This window comes from Sciurus carolinensis, chromosome 10 (assembly GCF_902686445.1).
Source record: "Sciurus carolinensis chromosome 10, mSciCar1.2, whole genome shotgun sequence".
Classification (NCBI taxonomy): domain Eukaryota; kingdom Metazoa; phylum Chordata; class Mammalia; order Rodentia; family Sciuridae; genus Sciurus; species Sciurus carolinensis.
This window is the reverse complement of record NC_062222.1, coordinates 96,568,681-96,587,709: the sequence shown is the minus strand read 5'-3', so window position 1 is coordinate 96,587,709 and position 19,029 is coordinate 96,568,681. Positions and strand designations below refer to the sequence as shown.

The 19,029-nt window shown below is 42.3% G+C and overlaps 1 protein-coding gene and 1 non-coding gene across 4 annotated transcripts in view; one reads left to right on the top strand and one right to left on the bottom strand.

Moving 5' to 3' along the window:
• Positions 1–885: 885 nt before the first annotated feature.
• The window catches only part of Hopx (HOP homeobox), a 31,433-nt gene continuing 13,289 nt past the window's right edge, over positions 886–19,029 (bottom strand). Inside the window, exons 1-3 of one of the 3 annotated variants that reach the window (XM_047566372.1) lie at positions 9,553–9,577; positions 8,875–9,031; positions 886–1,664 (exon numbers count right to left, since the gene is read on the bottom strand). In XM_047566372.1, coding sequence (XP_047422328.1) covers positions 1,587–1,664; positions 8,875–9,018 — 222 coding nt within the window. In that variant the 5' untranslated portion in view covers positions 9,019–9,031; positions 9,553–9,577 and the 3' untranslated portion in view covers positions 886–1,586. Of the gene's footprint in view, positions 1,665–8,874; positions 9,032–9,242; positions 9,403–9,552; positions 9,578–19,029 lie in introns of those variants that run through there. The other 2 variants (XM_047566373.1, XM_047566374.1) reach the window with 2 other exon arrangements.
• LOC124995175 (small nucleolar RNA U13) lies at positions 5,705–5,812 on the top strand. The gene has a single exon (XR_007110650.1). It is a non-coding gene; the product is annotated as a small nucleolar RNA U13 (small nucleolar RNA).

Sequence of the window (19,029 nt, the reverse complement as noted above, 5' to 3'; positions counted from 1 at the left end):
GTACATACAAACCATTTGGGGAAACTTGCGGGAAGCCATCTATGTGCCATGTGTAAAATGACCTGCGTTGGAGCCATGAGGGAAGCCCTGTTATGGGAACTCTCAGGCAGAAAACCCCTGGTGTGCAAATGCCCATCTCAAGCTGGGACCCTGTTCTAGCTCACAGTTCAAGTTCTAACACAGCCCTGGGATTGGAGTAACTCAGTAAGAACCAAACGCCAAACAACCTGTTTACTGCAAGACCCTGCCACACCGAGAAGCAAGCACCAAAACAAGACTTCTCCCACTCTGAAACCTTTTACCTACTGATGATCCCCTTTGATCTGTATCACTGTAAATAAAGTGAGTGCAAGTTTCTTTTTAATATTTTTAGTTGTAGATGGACATAATACCTTTATATTATTTTGTGGATTTGCCTGTGGTGCTGAGGATCAAACACAATGCCTCATGCGTATGAGGCAAGCACTCTACCACTGAGTCACAACCCCAGCCTGCAAATTTCTTCGTTGTTAAGAGCCAGACCTTTCTGGATGGCTCAACCAGTTATGTTCATTTTTAAAATATTCTTGCCTTTTTGTCTTGATATATAAATTTCACAGCTTTTATTTTGCAGCCAGCCCATCCCTCCAACAGTACCCACTCCCTGGCCCACGCGGGCCGTGAATGAGAGAACCTCAGTAGGAATGTGGAATCTGATTGCATATCTGGATTGGGGTCTGAGATCCTGCTTATCTCACAGGCTCACCACTAATGCTGATGACTGGCCTTGGACCACACTTTGAAAAGCAAGGGCTTGGAAAATGACAACTCTCAGCTCCTGGGAGGAACTCTTCCGTTTCTCTTTGATATGTTTCTTATTAGGTTAAAAAAATCTGCAAAGGACTCTGTATTTTCAACAAAAAGTCAAGGTTTTATTTAGAATATCATTTTAAAGACAAAAAAGCAGTTCATTTTATTTAGCAAAATAAACTTAACAAATGCATTAAATAAGGTAAATTCAAGACTTTTTGAGTTTTTTGGAGTCGCATTTTGGTTGAAGTTTCTTCTAACCTAACTGGGTTCTTTTCAAATTAATACAGCTGTATGCCAAGGAACTGTTTTATAAAATTTGAACAACTCAAATACACCTCTGTCTTCTCACTCAATCATCAATGTTTAAATGAAACTTAAGGAGAAAAACTTAGGTAAGGAGATTCAGAAGGAAATGCTTTCCCCCCTCCGTCATGTTATCTTTTCAACAGAGGCCTTGCTTGTTTTGAAATGGATGGTAAAAGCAAATTGTCATTGGGAGGTAAGGGTCAAAAGCAAACTTAGATGGCGTTCACACCATCTAACATTCCAACCCGGAGGGAAATGCAAGCCACACCACGTTCCCAGCCAAGCCACTGCTTTACACGGAAGCTGTGGTTAGCTTCCGGTTGTTATTTTCTTGTTATGTACATCTAACAAAACACAACACTGTGTTAAACAGCAGGATAGCTAACAAAGGAACATACAACGTTACACTGAAAAATCAAAACGGCGTGATGCAGTGGAGAACCAGCAGCTGGACCTCATGGAGGAAGCTGCCGGTGCCTGCCACCTCCTTAGTCTGTGACAGATCTGCACTCTGAGGGCAGGCCTTCCGACTGCCGCCACTGGGCCAGGCGCTGTTTAAACCATTTCTGGAAGAAAGAAATGTGCAAAATTATCCATCACATACTGAGAAACTGAAAAGCCTGTTTAACGTCTAAAACACAGCCTTGTGGCCCAGTTGGGAAGGAGGGAAGCAAGGGATGGGCCCATGGGGATGTTTTTCACTGTGGCACCAAACTTTTCTGTCTCAGGACCTTTGCATAGTCATTCCCTATGCTTAGAATGGGCTGTATTCTTTATATGATGATCTCTTCGTGATGTACAGTTTCCAGCTTGAGTAGAACCTTCTTGATGAAGTCTTCCTGACCACTCTTATCAAAAGTAGGTTCTCCTTATGTATTTTAGTACTTTGTTACCTTCATAGAACTTTTAATATTTTATTATTATTTGCTTGTGGATTCACTTTTTTTGTTTATTATTTGTTTTTGGTTCTCAGGATTGAACCAGTGGAGTTTTCTGCCACTGAGTTACTTCCCTAGCCCTTTTTATTTTTTGTTTTGAGATAGGGTCTTACAAGTTGCTGAGGCTGACCTTAAACTTGCCATCCTCCTGCCTTGGCCTCCTGAGTCACTGGGATTATGAACGTGTGACACAGTGCCTGGATTATTCACTTTTTTTTTTTAGTCTACACACTCACCCGTATCACCACCATTACATTTTAGCCCCAACAAAGTCTCAAGAGTTAGAGATTACTCAATGTTTGTTGAATGAATAAAAGGAATTAAAGACTTTCTTTGATGCCCAGATAGATCTCTATGGCTGATCTTACTGTGGGCTTTGCTCATTGTTAGCTAACTAGTAAGAATTTTTTTGCATGTCTATTTTTTATTTTTACTTTTCTGTAGTTATTTTCATAGTTTATATATTTCAGCTGCTTCTTGTTTTAATTATTTTAAACTATACCAATTGACTATCAATTCAAAGCAAACAATGTGTTGTTCAATTACTCTACACTCAATTCAGCTCATCAATTCCCAGTCATTAAGTGACTCATTTGTTTTCTTTGGGCTGTCAGTATGACACTGAATACCAGATCTTTATTTTTATTGATTGATTCATTATCCTTAGTGTAACTGATTTCGTACCAAGTAAACTGAGTAATTAATTAGTAACAATCTGATGAATAAAATGAATGGTAACTGAGTACTAGACAACCTGGGAGCACTCAGGAATATGGGGAGTGGGTCAGCCCCATCTTTCCTGCTCCAGGGCCCCTGTGCAGTGAGAGAAGGTGGAGAAGACCTAGCAGATTACTAGAACCTTCCAGTTCTGTATGACCCACATATTCATACCTCGCAGAAGTGACCATGATCGGAGAAGCTCCCAGATGGGATGCTGCTAGACCTAGTACCATGGGAAGACATTTTTATGTGTTATAATGCATTATGTTACACTCTCAGTCAGTAGCTGCCTTTGTTATACAATGGAGTGGGTGAGAGATTAGGAGAAGCATGCTGGGGAATAAAGCTGGGGTCTGGACCAGGTTGATCAGGAGGAAGTTGGGATTTTAAGAAAACAAATGTGCCAGGAAATGGTGGTGCATGCCTGTCATTCCAGTTGCGTGGAGGCTGAGGCAGGAGGATTGCAAGTTGGAGGTCAGTCGGGCAACTTTGTGAGATCCTATCTCAAAAATGAAAAAATAAAAAGGGTTGGTAGTGTAGCTCAGTGGTAGAGCCTTTGCCTAGCAGGCATGAATCCCTGGGTTCAATCCCTAGTACTGCCAACAAACAAACAAAAAAAAAACCCTTTGAAGCAGGAGTAGCGAGGAAACAGAGCAGCAAGCTGATCCACACTGGAGAGAAGTTAGCTCGATAAGGAAGTCGGTTCCCCGTGTTCTGCTCTCCTTTGTGCTTCCCAGCCGCTCACATGTCAGGGCATATTGTGAGAATGACAGTGGTGCCTGTCACACTGGTGTAAACAGGGAGCTGCCTGGGGAGGTGGCCACCCAGGGCTCTGCAGCACTGGGCTCTGCCACCAGGAAGCTCTGTTGTAACTATTTAGTTTTGAAAACTTGAAAAAAGTCCCTAAAAATAGAGCATCAGTCAGCTCTTCTTATAAATGAAACAAGTTTAGGGGGTTCCTACTGTCTCTTCAGAGCTCTCTGGCCTTCCAGGGGCAAGCGGATGAGAGGACAGCAAAGAAACAGAAACAGCCCAGCTCTCAGACACCAGACCTGCATGTGCTAATAGAGGCGGTGCAGAGGGAAGCATCTAGAGGGGCTCATGCTTAGCGCTACCTGATGACTGCTCAGGTGCAGTTTCAACCTCAGAGCCAATGGGCCAGGCTCTCAGGCCAAACCAGAGAAGATCTCATCTCTGCAGAGATCTAGGGAACTGAAAGGGAGTTTAGTGTAAGCCCAAGATCAGAAGAGAGGGTGAAAACCCACAGAAGCAGAAGTGCTTCTAAGGAGCAAGTCCTGGAGGACAGGCTGTAGCACTAGAAAGGGTGTGAGGCCCCAGGATGGTTTAGGGCTCCGTGTCAGTGCTAAGCTGGCTGAACACCACAGGGCCACACCTCAACTCCCGTTGCACTGCCACACACAGCTGCCAAGTTCAGGTGCCTATCCTTTACACTGGAGGGTGGCTGCAGAGCAAAGGAATCTAAAGTCAGAGCAGAGGCCAGCAAGGAGGAAAGGGAAGTCTTTTCTTTGGGTATTGCTCCCTGGATGTCATATTTTGCTCCTGGGAATCACTAATCTTGAGACCAGAGAGCTCACATAACTTTGGTGCCTTCAACCCAAGTTCTGTGAAAGGTGGGCACATTTTCTTCTGGAATCCATATGTGTGTTCAGTTAACTCTGGGTTCTGGCCTGAGCACAGCGTGACAACAGCTTCATTAATGAGGCAGCCCCGTGGGGGTTTCAAGGCTACAAGTGCTGATTAAATAGGATTTCCAGTGACTAGAGCTGAATAAATGACAGCATTTTAAAGACTGACTAATTAAAACCTAGAGGATGAAAATCTCACTCTATCAGGACTCATTTAAGACAAAATGGTTGAGTTGGCCCCATTCAAAGGAATCACCCACATCTTTACACTACGGAGTGAAATAGAATATTGATGGCATTACTGAAAATTGCTTCACCCTGGACCACGTTTGTGAATTTGCTGTGAATTTGCAAATTGACATCCAAATGCTTAACCAATTGAGCCCCAGCACTGCGGGATGGAAGGATTTGCCAGAAAAGCTCAACTGATTTCTGAAGATATAGATTTTAAAATCAGATATATACAGGATAATTTAACAAACCAGGTGCTGTCCAACAAAAACCATTAAATCCTTCATTTGCTCCCCCCACCCCAGCTGAATCTTATCATGTCTGAGACACATCAATGCTGATTTTCCACCTGGCTTTGTCTTTCTCGCCTTTGTTTCTGCCATCCCCTGGGAAAGATATTCATCCCTTGCTTGCTTATAAATGCATGCCCTCATTACCCTCACCCACTGATGGAGATTTATTTACTCTGAGTGAACAGATGATAATGAGACACTGGGATGGGAGGGGTTAGGGCAAAATAACTTTGTTCCTGTCCTTTTCTCTAGCAACTAACATTTCATTCTTTTCACTGGGAGACCTTTAGAGGTCTTTATTCCACAGATAAAACATCTAACAACTAAAAACCACTGGGTTCTGGGAACAAGCCCAAAACATCAAGAGGAGATAAAGAATACTGGAAACTTCTCCAAGAACCAATGCCAACTATACTGCGCTTGAATTGTATGATTGTATGTGTGTGTGTGTGTGTGTGTGTGTGTGTGTGTGTGTAATGGAGAACACTAGATCATCCTAGACTCCCAGGGGGCTGATGAAAGAGCTTTCCCAGTTCCTTCTAACACTGACTTCAAAATAAAAAAGAGGTGTTTGGATGCTGTAAAGGTTTCAACTAACTTAAATGTAGGTGGTGTTTAGGTTATTGTCTAGAGGAGGAAAAATCATTCTAGGATCCCTGTAAATGCAACTTAAAAAATTAAAGCACCCTTCATGTTGCTCTGAATTACTGCAGGTTCCCCCCCACCCCCATAGCAGAGAATTTTGTCCTCAGTGGGACAGCTATAAAGAGAGCTGCAGATTCTTTTGTGGTTGGTTCATAAGTGTGAAGACTGGGTTTTCTCGCCATTGTGAAAGATGTGCCTCCCTCAAACCTTGTTAGGATGTCAGTACATTATTAGACTTATCCAAGAGGAGGGGGTGGAGGAAAAAAAAAAAAAAAGAAGTCCACAAAACCCCTAGTCAGAGAATGTTTCCCCCTTTCAGCTCCTCTTGCCCCTGTCAAAGCATCAGCAGTGAGTCATTACTGTCTCACAAGAGTATCTAATGCATGTTTTTATTGTTCTAAAGTATTACTTGTTCTAGGAAAATTAAGTACAGTTCTATCTCTGGAGGTCCTGGGTGCTAGGGTAGTGTGAAGATCCAGGCCTTTGTGATGAATATTATCTTGGCTTTGGACCTTGCATAGAAAAGGGCCACACTGGTGAAGAACAGAGACAGGGCTGTGGCGATACTGATCCTGTTTATATGTAGGTGTGGTGGGCCGTGGCCTCCATGGAACTATTCCAAGGTCCCTAAAAGAACTGCTACAAATAAAAATAATTTCATGAATGTCTAAAAGTTCATCCTTAGACATTGTATCTCCAAAAGATGCTTTTCTTTTTGTAGAAGACACCTTAAAAAATGTATACATTGTCTGAGGAGATTAAAGAACCATTCTCATCTACCAGTACTCATGAAGATGGTAGGGTTGGGGGGCAGAAGGATTGGGAAGATGAGACCCTATCCAGTGAGGAGTGACCAAGGACAGGTGGCCTGAGGTACCTAGGGATCTTCTTTCCTGAAACTTGCTAAACTGTCTCTCTCTGAGCTCTGTATTCCAGATGCTTCCCTGCAGGTCTAGGCAGGAAGACAGAGGCAGGCTGAGCTGTGGTAGCCGCAGGGAGGAAGAAGGTGTTGGCCCCATGGCAGGAAGAGGAAGCCAAGGGGCCCCTGCTATGGGCTGACTCATCCGCACCCACTCATGGCAGGGCTGGGTCTACCATTTGTTGATTTGAGGATGGCAGAAGAGAGGGAATGGAGAAAGGGCCGCCTAAGAGGGGCAGATGAATCTGATGTGCAGGTGTCTGCACTGCAGACCTCAACCTCAGAAAGAAGCAGGTGCTCTTGCTTCCTGTCCCTACCCAGATTTAGTTTTAATTCCCTAATATCAGGTGGCTCTGGAGAAACGGTTGAGTATGACTATGGCCTAGAGTGATTGTTTTTTAATGCATGAATTTTTTTCCAGAAAGAAATATGACTTTTCAGTCCTTCCCTCCAACTCACCCAGTTGTTTCCATCCCTCCTCTGTGGAGACATCATAGCATGGTGGTCAAGAGTCTGGATTGTGGAACCAGACTTCCAAGGTTCAAGTCCTAACTTGGCTGCCCCCTAACTGTGATCTTGGGCAAGTTCTTAACCTTTCTAAGCCTCAGTTCTCTTATCTAGACAATTGGGCTAACAGTACCTACCCTCATGGTAATGTAGAAAATAACTTAATACTTAGAGGATTCCTCCAACAACACATGGCAAGTATTATTCATTCCAAAGATCCACATATGACTTGGGGGTGTAGTTCAGTGGTAGAATAGAGTGCAAGTTTAAAATGCCTGAGGCCCTGGGTTTGATACATAGCATCCATCTCTCTCTCTCTCTCTCACTCATTCACACTCACACACACACACAATAGTGAACAACAAATATTAACAAAATTATTCTGCTTTACAGGTAAAAGGATTGATGCTAATTTGCCATGGGAGAATCAGATGCTGAGAAGGGGTTACCATCCTTGTTAGTACTGTCCCCACAGAATACTACAGCCATAAAAGATGAGTTGTCTTCATGATCATTTCTCTTTTCTAAATATAGCAAAATGCTCAAACTTCAGCAGCCTGCCTCCTCAGGGGTTCCAAGAAACATGAGTTGTTAGACTTGGGTTACAATAAATCACCCTCCACTTAGTTCTGGTTCTGGTTAGTCAGACAGCTGTTCCATTTGCTAGAAACAGATATGTCTGCCTTTCTACTTGATCTGTGAAGGAGAGGATTAACCATGGGCAAATTTTCCAAAGTGCCTCTGGCTTAATTAGCAGAAATCATTTTGGGTTTGGGGTCCAGGGTCTTGGTCCTAGGATCCCGGGAGCATCTATTATAAGGTTTAAGTTTTAAATGAGCATGGTGAAGAGAGGACAGAATCCCTGGTGCTCTAGAAAATGGGAAGAATAAGAGTGTCTTTGCTTTAGCTTTGAAATTAGAGGCGTCAAGTGCTTTGGGTTCCCACAAGTGATGCTAGCCCAGTTTCAAGTAGTTTATCATCCATAACAAATTGTCTTTTCATGACCAAAGGGAAAATAGAAGCCAGAGTGTAGACAGGGTTAAAAAAAAAAAAAAAAAAAAAAAAAAAAAGTCAGCTAAAGGCTCCAACACTGCACATTCAAGTGCTGCATTCTCTAATCAATTTGGGGGATAAGAGACTTCTTTAAAAAATCAGAGCACTTAAGGGGATATGTGCTGCCATTCCCTCCAGCTGTGATGTCAAATGTCTACATTCCTGGAAAACTGCAGAAAAAGACTCAAGACCTCAGAACCAGGGATTTTTTTTTTTTTTTTTTTTTTTTTTTAAATCTGAGCCAGATCTGCCTGGCTAGGTACAATTTGAGTTTTGCCGCTAAGGGAAAGCCGGGCGAGCTGCAGTGGAGAGAACACGCTTAACGACCCATGCCATCCTAACAACTTCCTCCTCTGGGCCTCAGTTTCCTCATTTGCCAAGTCTGAGAACCGAATTGAAAGCTGAATACTAAGGTTCCTTCCAACTGTGACGTCCCCTTTGAGAATAGATGTTCCTGAAGGTCTCGCGCAACACCCTGAAGGGGAATAGCGAACCGGGGAAATCGAAACAAGAGCAGGCGACCGATGCTGCTCCCAACCCGGAGGGAGGACAGAATTTATCCCGGGCTGTGGGAGAGAGTGGAAAAGCCAGGGGACGTAAAGGTGACCACGGTGCCTTCGCAGATCCGGGGGCAGCCACCACGGACTGAGCGTAGAGGGCAGACGGGGAACCCTTGGGAATCAGGGAGCTGCGCTTGCGGTGGTGGGAGCGATGCAGTAGCTGGGCTCTAAACCACCGGCCAGCGGGCGAGGGCGCGAGGCTGGAGGCCACCGGGACCGCTCCGCCCTGGCAGGGCCGGCGCCCCGGACACATGCGGCGCTCACCTGGGTCTCCTCCTCGGAAAGGCCGGCCTCGGCCGCGATGAGGCACAGCGTGGTGGGGTCCGGGTGCTTGTTGACCTTGTTGAAGTTGTACTCCAGGATCTCCACCTGGTCCTCGGTGGGGCCGCTGGCGGTCTCCGCTGACATGGTCCCGGCGCGGCTGCGGGGAAGGGAGAAGCGGCTGCCGTGAGCCGGGCCGCGGGCACGGAGCACCAGAGGGGCCGAGCTTTTTCGGGTCGCGGCTGGACCCCTGGCCCCGCTGTCCCCTCCCTCTGCCCGGCCGCACGAGTGCCCAGTGGCCACAGGCAGCAGCGGGAGCTCGCGGGCGCCCTCCCCGGGGCCGCCCTCCCCGGGAGCCCAAGGGGTCCTACGGCTGCGCGGCGCGTCCTCCTGCCTCCCAGGACTTCCCTCGGCGACTTCCCCGACCCTGCCGAGGCTGGTGCCGAGAAGATGACACCGCGCCCTCCCCTCCCGCCCTCTCCGAGGAAGAAGTGGAGGACGCGCAGAGGTGCTTTTGAAAAATCGTCTTAAAAGCTCTCTCCCGGGAGGGGGAGCTCCCCGGGGAACAAGGACAGACGCGGGGTGGGTGGGTTCCCCGAGTCCGCGGCGGCCACGCCTCCCCGCGCGGTCTGGGCGCACCCGCACTTCCTCCAGGAAAACTTCCCGTACCACAGGGGCTACCTCGGAAAGTGGAGATGCGCTTTTAAGATCTTTCCATTTTAGAGATGAAGACGAGTTTATAGTGGAGCGGGGATTTATGATGGGAGACTGAGCCACCTGCGGGGCTTGCCTGGGTCACTCTGCACCCTGCAACCTCCTCCTCCAACTGTCCGGCCCGCTCTAGCGCGATCCGTGAGTCCCAGGACTGCAGTCGCCAGGCCAGTACCTCACAATAAATGGTAAAGAGCTCACCTCATTTACTGCCCACCCCACCCGCCTCTGTGATGACTTCCAAGATGAAGCAGACACCCAGAAGGATCAAAGTCAACTGTCATTTAAAACCTCAGACTTCCTTTGTGGTGGTAGTATAGACTCATTATAAAGTCAGGAAAATAGGTTCACGGTAAATGACCTTACACCCTTCTTTTAAAGCCAATCATTGCCCAGGTTTGGGACAACCTTCTTTCCATACCTAAGCAGCCTTCAAATTGGGACAAAGAAAATTGGCAGATGTGCCCCCTCTTCCAATTTAAGATGTACCCAGGTGTAGAAAGTGAGCCTATAAGATATTCTTGACTTGTCAGGACTTGACGGTTGCTGACGGTAAAAGATAAACAGAAATGTGGGAATCACAGAATCACGTTGGTTTGTTGTTTTAACAAACAATTACAAAATCATCCAGCACAATCCTGAGTAGGTTTTGATGTGGTTTGTGCCTGGGGATGAGCCACACTCCACTAATCTGCCTGCATCATGTACCCAGTGCTGTTACAACCTTTTCTGTGACCTGCATCTTCTCCCTAAATAAATTCATTTTCCTCTCTTCTAGGTCACCGGAGGGACTTCAGGCAAGGCAAGAAGCTGTAACACTGTGAGCCAGTCACATTGAAATCACTTGCCTCCTCACTGAGAAATCATGAGTTTTGAGGGAACTTTGCTCCCCAACCTCAGCAATTCCTGTCTTAGTGCTGAGGCAGGAGGGAGTCGAGCCTCCTCAGAAACAGCACCTCCCATTTGCACCCATTTCTCAGTTATCTTCGACACACAACTTCAGAGCTGGAAAGAGCCTTCAAAATTACCTCCTGCAGGTCTCTCCTGTCACAGTCCAGGGGAATGAGATATAGGATGGCTAACTTGCCCAACACTGCCCAGTTAGTGACCAGTACACTAGAATGGAAAGCCTTAGCTTTGGATTTAGCCCATGTTTGGCTCACCCCTTCTCAGCAGGCCAGTCTGTCTTCAGTTCGGTGGAGAAAAAGAAAAGAAAAAAAATCAAGAGACCAATAGTCTAAATGCAGGCGGGGGCTTGTCATTGTGAATGGGCACAAACTGTCCCATTCACTGTTTCAGCGGCCCACTGAAACCACCTACACTGCTTATTTTGCCTAAAAGAGCACAGAACAGGGAGACTGCTGCCTCTAATTTTATTTCTTGCTCCAGAAAGTTTCCATCTAATTCCACTTGACACTGTCGTTGGCTTTGCCATGAGGATCTTTACTGCTTCTTTGTAGAATCCTCAGTTCAGAAATACTAGATTTCTAAACTGGATTCAGATTTAAGGGCTGTCCTGCAGATACTTCTCCCATTCTTTTTGTTCCTGGTGTTATATAACTCAAGGACTGCTCATGTTCTTACATGGGGTCAGGTGCATTTTATTTTATTAGATTTCTGTGGCTTCCTGTTAGAGGACTTTGTTTGAGGTTTCATGGGGAGGTCCTGGTTGACTTTAAAGAATGCCTTGGGTTAGTTGGCAGTAGGCCGTTGGCTTTGGTTGGCGGTTAAGAAGATCTGTGGGAGGGCCATCTGACAGCACCTACTTCTCCAAGGTACACCAAAACAAACTTGCTTAGTTTCTAGAAATGTAGGCAAAAGATCTCTACCATCAGATATATTTGTTATTTCTCTGCAAAGCTCAATCTCTGTTTTTTCAGCTCTTGGTGGTTGACAGATGTTTGCTCTTGCTTCGTTTCTTTTCTCTTTCCCTCTTACTGCATAAATCAAACTGGGTTGAATCCCCTGGTAACCTTGGCCTTATAAAGCTTCTCAACTGTTTCCAATAAGGAAACTGTTGAGAAGTTTCTCTGAAAGTAGTCTAAACAATTTCAGATAAAAAGAACTAAAAATATTTTAAAGCTATTTAAACTTTAATCTTAGCACAGGTTTTGTTTTTGTGGATTTTCACATCTTATGAAACATTCAAAGAGTAATTTGTCCTGTGATTGTATTTTTCTTTCTTGATTTGGGCAAGTCATTGCATAAATATTGTCAAGTGGTTAACGGGTACAGTAGCATACATCTTTAATCCCAGTGACTTGGGAGGCTGAGGAAGGAGGATCACAAGTTTGAGTCCAGCCCCAGTAACTTAGGCTCTATGCAACTTAGTGAAATCCTGTGACAAAATAAAAAAAAAAAAAAAGGGCTGGAAATGAGGCTCAGTGGTAAAGTACCTCTGGGTCGAATCCCCAGTGCCCGGGGGTTGGGGGGGTTGGGGGGTGGGGTGGTGGTGGGGTGGGGTTGGGTTTAAGTGAAAATTGCCAAGTTTTTCCTAATTTAATTCCAATGACAGAGTAGACAGTTGTGTCAATCTGACAACCTTATTTCTACCTTTATAAACTAGCTCACAGAAAGTGCTACCAACTGGTAATCTTTGATTACCTTTTTCGGTATCTTTTCCTTCCTCTCCCAGCTAGTCTGACCTCTTTGTCATGCCACTAATATCAAACCAAGAAACAAAGATTATCTACACCTTCAACTTCTGGTTCTAGTAGTTAAATTTTGTGTTTAAAGAGTTCTGCAGTTATATGATCATGGATGATGTAGGCCTACTGTGAATTGTCATTGTTTTTATCAACTGACATTATTTTGCATATCAGTGCCCATTTACATATTGGTTATAAACTATGGTTTGAAAATAATAAGCTTCTGTTTCTTTAAATGTAAATAAATAAATAAATAAATAAGATTATCAACAGTAGATACTCCCCCAAACAGAGGCTTATGGTGAACCAGTCCAAAGGGAAACAAACAGGTGGATGGTTCTTTAGGACCTTCTCCCAATTTTCTTTTGCCTATATTTCTTTTATGTTCACTGTGAACTCCTCGTAAGCAATGGGCTCTTGAAACATTTTGTATTTTCCTAAGTGAGAAAAATGATATGTGGCCACTTCCCCGAAGTGGTGGGTCTTTGGAAGGGAAGAGGACTTCCCACTCATCACCTACTGACCTGATCTGAAGAACTAGGAGGGGGGTCACCCAGGCTGTCAGTGTGTCTCAGAAATCGACAAAAAGAATGACTGGGGTTTGGGGCTCCGCGGCAGAGCACTCGTCTAGCTTGCGAGAGGCCCTGGGTTCCATCCTCATCACCACATAAAAAAATAAAGGTACTATGTCCACCTACAACTAAAATACATTTAAAAAGAAAAGAATGCCTGGGACTGTAGCTCAGTGATGGAACCTTACCCAGCATGCTACACCTGTGTTCTATCCCCAGCCCTGCCCAAAAAGAAAAGAAAAATTTTTTGTCACAAGGGGGTGCAACATTGATCTGTTTCCCCAGGCCAGCACAAAGGCTGCAGGTGGAGGGTGGAACTTTGTTCTTTTGAATAGAAAACTGGTGGTTCATGTCCTTAAGTTACTAAGAGCAGGAGATGGCCAGCCTGGACAGGCTTTAGAATTACCTGTGGAAAGGTGCAAGCCCACCACAGACCTCCCGAATCAGAATCACATGTTAGGAACCCAGTTTCGGAGAAATGAAAAGTATTCCAGTTCTTACAAGGTTCTGCAATTTGATCATGAAAGTCAATTATAAATGTTTAGAAATTCTTATGCCCGAAACCTGCTCTGATGATGTATATCATTAACATTTAAGCAGATGGTAAGTTGAGGTATTTTTGAAGGAAAAAAGTTTTTAAAGTGCATATCAGAATGAAAAATTTAAGCATCACAATATTGATATTTTGTATATATGGTCAGAAATGGGAAAAAGTCCTTTAAACTTATATTAGCCAGAGAGATACTGCACTTTCAAAAATTCAGAAATAATATGTAACAACAAATCCCATCATTAGGTAGAACTATAATGCACCAACAAAAAATTGTGGAAAAAAAGAATTTAAAAGAGAAAACAATTTCAGAAATAAAACTTTTTAAAACTGTTACATTGAGATCAGAGTTTTAAAAAGCAGATCATCAAAAGAAAACCCCTATCCTATCACATTTATTTATTCTAATTGAAGTAGAAGCTAAAAGTTATAGTAGAAAAGATTTGGCAACCCTGAGTTTGATTGTCCCCCTTTAATTCCTTAAAATTTCCAATGAGTAAAATGCTAAAATTTAAGTTATACTTTATGTAGATAATGTGGTTAATAGAACTTAAAACTGAACATTCAACTCAAAATGCTTTATGTACACATAAGCATCATTGCTGCCTTTAGACAAGCAAGATTCTAAATCTAAGTAGGAAATTATATTTTGAAATGTTCTATTGAAGCCAGGAGTAGTGACACTTGCCTATAATCATAGCAACTTGTGAGGCTGAGGCAGGAGGATAGCAAGTTTGAGGCCAGCCTGGGGAACTTAGCGAGACCCTGTCTCAAAATAAAATAATTAAAACGACTGGAGTTGTATCATAGTGAGAGAGTGTTAACCTAATGTGTGAGAACCTGGGTTCAGTCCCTAGTGTTGAAAAAATTTTTAAATGCTATATTGATTCCATCTTTACACCTAAAAAAAAATGGAGGAAATAAACAATATGTTAACAGTGGTTATATTGTACAGCGATGAATGGTCCAAGGAGTTTAATTCTTTATACTTTTCTGCTTTTCCAAACTTTGTACAATATGCACTTATTACTTTAAAATTAGAAAAAAAAGGATTTCTTTTTCTTAAACACTTTTTTTTAGATGCTGATAGACCTTTATTTTATTCATTTATTTATATGTGGGGCTGACAGTCAAACCCAGTGCCTCACACATGCCAGAGGAGCGCTCCACCACTGAGCCACAGCCCCAGCCCCTTAATGAAACACATTCTTGATCATACCAGAGATCCATTGTGCCCTGAGTTTTATTATTAGTACCAAATAATATATTGAGGAGGAGTATGGTAATTGTTTCTTTCTTTTTTTTTTTTTTTTTTTTACAAAATGTTTATTCCTTTAAGTCTAATGCACTCATAAGGGGTTGACACTTTAAATGTTTCATTTCCGCCAACTGCAGCCTTATCAAAATAAGCACTTTTATCATAGATGTAAACCAATGATTAGCAATACTTCTTTTTTTTTAAAAGGACCTAAACTTCCCCCAAATTTCAGCATAGTTTTATTGTATGTTTCTTTTAGAAGTTGATTTTTACAAACTATGTAAATATATTATACCAGTTATCAATCCACCAAATCAAAAACGGAATAATAAGCTACAAAGAAATAATAATCCTGGCTTGTATAGAAATGTGCAGTGTTTTCAAAGCTCTTAACAGTTGCCTGCTAATACAAATCCCCAAAGCTTAGAGTTAGAAGATGAGTGTCACAGTAATGTAATTTAAACTTCCATTTACATTCATTTTAATATATTACTAAGTGGTAATTGTTCCTCAAATCTAGTTAGAGACATAGACATTTTCATTTTCCACTCAAACATCATTAGTATAGTATCAAAGGGGCGTATCTGGAGCCTGCCTCTAATCTGAGCCTCTCAGGAGGCTGAGGAAGGAGGATCCAAGCTGCCAGCCTGGACAACTTAGAGACCCTATCTCAAAAAATAAAAAGGACTAGGGGTGTAGTTTGGTGGTAGAGCACCCCTGTACTACAGAAGAAAAGTACTACAGAAGAAAAGAATCCCTAGTACTACAGAAGAAAAGGAAAGAACATACATTATACACATACAAATTATGAAGCATAAATTAAGTAAACACTAGTTTTGTGAACCCTAGCCTAAAAATTAAAGCTACCTGTATTCTCCCTCAACTCCATCCCCTTGCTGACCTTTCCCCAGAGGTAATGACAATTCTGAATTTTGTATTATTTATTCTTTTGCTTTTAAGATTAGTTCTAGCTGAGCTCAGTGGAGCATGGCTAAAATCCCAGGGCAACTCAACCACTGAGCCACTTCCCCAGGACTTTTTAATATTTTGTTTAGAGACAGGGTCTCACTGAGTTGCTTAGGGTCTCCCTAAGTTGCTGAGGCTGACTTTGAACTTGTGATTCTCCTGCCTCAGCTTCCTGGGCCGCTGGGATTACAAGCATGCACCACTGCTCCCAGCTTCTAAAAAATTTTTTTAAAGTTTTGTTTGTTATTGAATTGTATAAAAGTGGTCTTATACCTTTTATTTCTTTCTCTTGCCCATTAATCTGTTTAAAATTTCTAGAACTATATTGAATAAGAGTGATGAGAGTGGATACCCTTGTCTTGTGCCTTTGCTTAGAGGAAACACTTTTTAGTTTTTCTTCATTTAGTATGATGTTGGCTATGGGTTTGTCATACATAGCCTTTATTATATTGAGATAGATCCTAATTTGATCAGAGCGTTTTTCATGAAAGAATGTTGAATTTTATCAAAGGATTTTTTTCATCTATTGAGGTGATATGTGATTTTTATCCTTGATTCTATTTATGTGATATGTTGTTTATTAATTTTAATATTGAACCATCCTTGCTTCCCTGGATTGAAACCAACTTGATCATGTTATATGATCTTTTTTAATGTGCTGTTAAATTCAGTTTGCAAGTATTTTGTTGAGGATTAATTTGTACAATTAATATGCATTAAGAATTATAATTACAAAAATTATTACCCTAGGTAAATATACGATTACACAAACGGTATGCCTCTACTTCATGTACAGAGAAACAAGATGTATCCCATTTGTTTGCAATAAAAATAAATTTAAAAAGAATTATAATTAAAAGTGGTATCATGCTATATATAATATTTTGGGGAATTGCTTCTTTCACTCAGCATGTTTCCAAGATCCATTCATTCATGATGTTCATTCATGTTCACTGCTAATTCCATTTTATGAATACATCATGACTGATTGACATCTTCTCATACCAATGGATACTTGGGTTGTTTCTTGTTTTGCTGTTATTAACACTGTGTCCCTGAACAACATTTTTTTTTTTTTTTTTTTTTTGAAGTGTTGGAGATCAAACCCAGAGTCTCACACATGCCAGGCAAGTGTTCTACCACGGAGCTACATCTCCAGTCCTTTTGAATTTTATTTTGAGGCAAGTTCTAAGTTGCCCAGGCTGGCCTTGAACTTGTATGGAAGGATGTTTCCAAGGTCTGTTGGGATTACAGGTGTGTGCCACTGTGCTTTGAACATTCTTGTCTCATCCTCCCTATTAGGAGTTCTCTGGGGTCTTGCTAGGTCCAAAACTGCAGGCTTATATTACAGGGGTTTGGCTATTTAACTTTACCACATATTATCACCTCATTTTCCAAGTTGAATAAAACTACGATTTCACCTGCTGCATTTCTTTTTCTCCACATCCTCATCAACACTTGTATTGTCAATCTTAGTTTTTGCCAAAGTAACTGTGTATTCTTTTTATGCATAAATAGTATCTAAGCCTTGTTGAAGCTATTTATATTTTCAGCTTGCATGACCACTTGGGGTTAAAAGGTTCCATATGTTTACTATTTACTCTGCAAAAGTATTTCCTGTTCCAGCCCAGAAGGGGATTTGAGTTGTTTGTTTTTTTTTTTTTTTTTTAGAATTCTGTCTCCAGGCTAGTTTAGTTATTTTCACTGGTCACCATGAACAATACAAAAAAAAAAAAAAAAAAAAAAAAAAAAAAAAAAAAAGGGCATGGAAAACTAATTACCAGGACCTTTCATTTGGATCACGCTAGAAGTGTTACTGGTTTTGCTAGGTGTGCTAGTGCATGCCTGTAATTGCAGCAATTCAAGAAATTGAGGCAGGAGGATCACAAGTTTGAGGCCAGCCTCAGCAATTTAGTAAGGTCCTAAGCAACCTAAAGAGACCCTGTCCCTGTCTCTAAATAAAATACAAAAAGGGCTGGGGATATGACTCATTAGTTAAGTGCCCCTCAGTTCAATCCCTAGTACCAAAAGAAAAGAAAAAAAGTGTTACCAGTTTTGCTTCCAAACAACTCTGGGAATCAGGACTTGATTTTGTACTTTAAAAATGCGTTAATCTGCCAGGCATAGTGGTGCATGCCTTAATCTCAGTGGCTTGGAAGGCTGAGGCAGGAAGATGGAGAGTTCAAAGTCAGCCTCAGTAATTTAGTGAAACCCTAAGCAACTCAGTGAGACCCTGTCTTTAGGGATGGGGATGTGGCTTAGTGGTTAAGCACCCCTGCGTTCTCTCCCTGGTATGAAAAATTAAAAAAAATGTGTTAACCTATTAGTTCCCCCCAGAGTAAATATCAAAGTCTTCAATTGAAAATCATAGAGATGGGTTTAAAATGACTGAATAAAGAGAAAGTGATGCAGAGATGAACAGAAAGTACAAAAAAGAGATAGTATTAGGCTGTGAGTTTAAAATAGGTGTATGTGTACACTCAGTTTGCTCAAATGTTTGGATGCAGAATCATTAATTACCACAGTGCATTGAGCTCCAGTCCACAAGCAGGTCGATATTAGCCATTTCAGTTTCTCTCACATTCTTCTCTTAGAAGTGAAAGTGAAATTAGTCCTCTTTTACAATCAAGAGAGGTTAAATAACTTTTCTACATGTCAGGGGAAGACAGGATTCTACCTTTTATTCTGGCTATGGTAATAAAGATAACTCGTGACTTCACGAACATCACGATTGGTTTAGGCCTCCACATACATTCTCCATATGCTGTACTGAGGTCAGAAATCCTAAGCTATAGCTGAATCCATTTGGATCTTTGAGCTCTAACATGGTCATTGTCATTTTATTATTATTACTATTATTATTGGTACCTGGGTTTAAACTCAGGGACACTTAACAATGGAGCTAACTTCCCAGTCCTTTTTATTTTTATTTTTTCCTTTTTATGTTTTATTTTGAGACAGGGTCTCACTAAATTGCTGAGGCTGGCCTTGAAATTGCAATCCTTCTGCCTCAGCCTCCAGAGTCACTGGAATTTACAGGCATGCACCACCTCCTGCAGCTTCCTCTGTCATCTTAGTGAAGAATTGGGTGCAGGTGGTACCAGTGTGGGCTGGGCAGTTGCTGGCTGGCTGTGGCCTCTCCAGCGTCTCTCTCAGCTTCTCAGCAAGTAGTCTTACCAACTTCCACACATCTCTTGGCATCAGACAACAAAGGTCACGGACTCTCCCTTTCAAGTTTTGTTCTGACTCCATTTTACAGATGAAGAAACTGAGGTAAGATAACTTGAGATTGTTCAAGTTTGTCCTGTCTGTACTCTTAACTTTAGGCTAGATAGAGGCTCAGGCAGAACCATGGTAATTCACAAGTGGAGCAGGCTGTCCTTCTGGGACCATCTGTGTTTGATCATGATGTAGGAAGACTAAAATGCCTACTATACTTAATTAATGCCACTC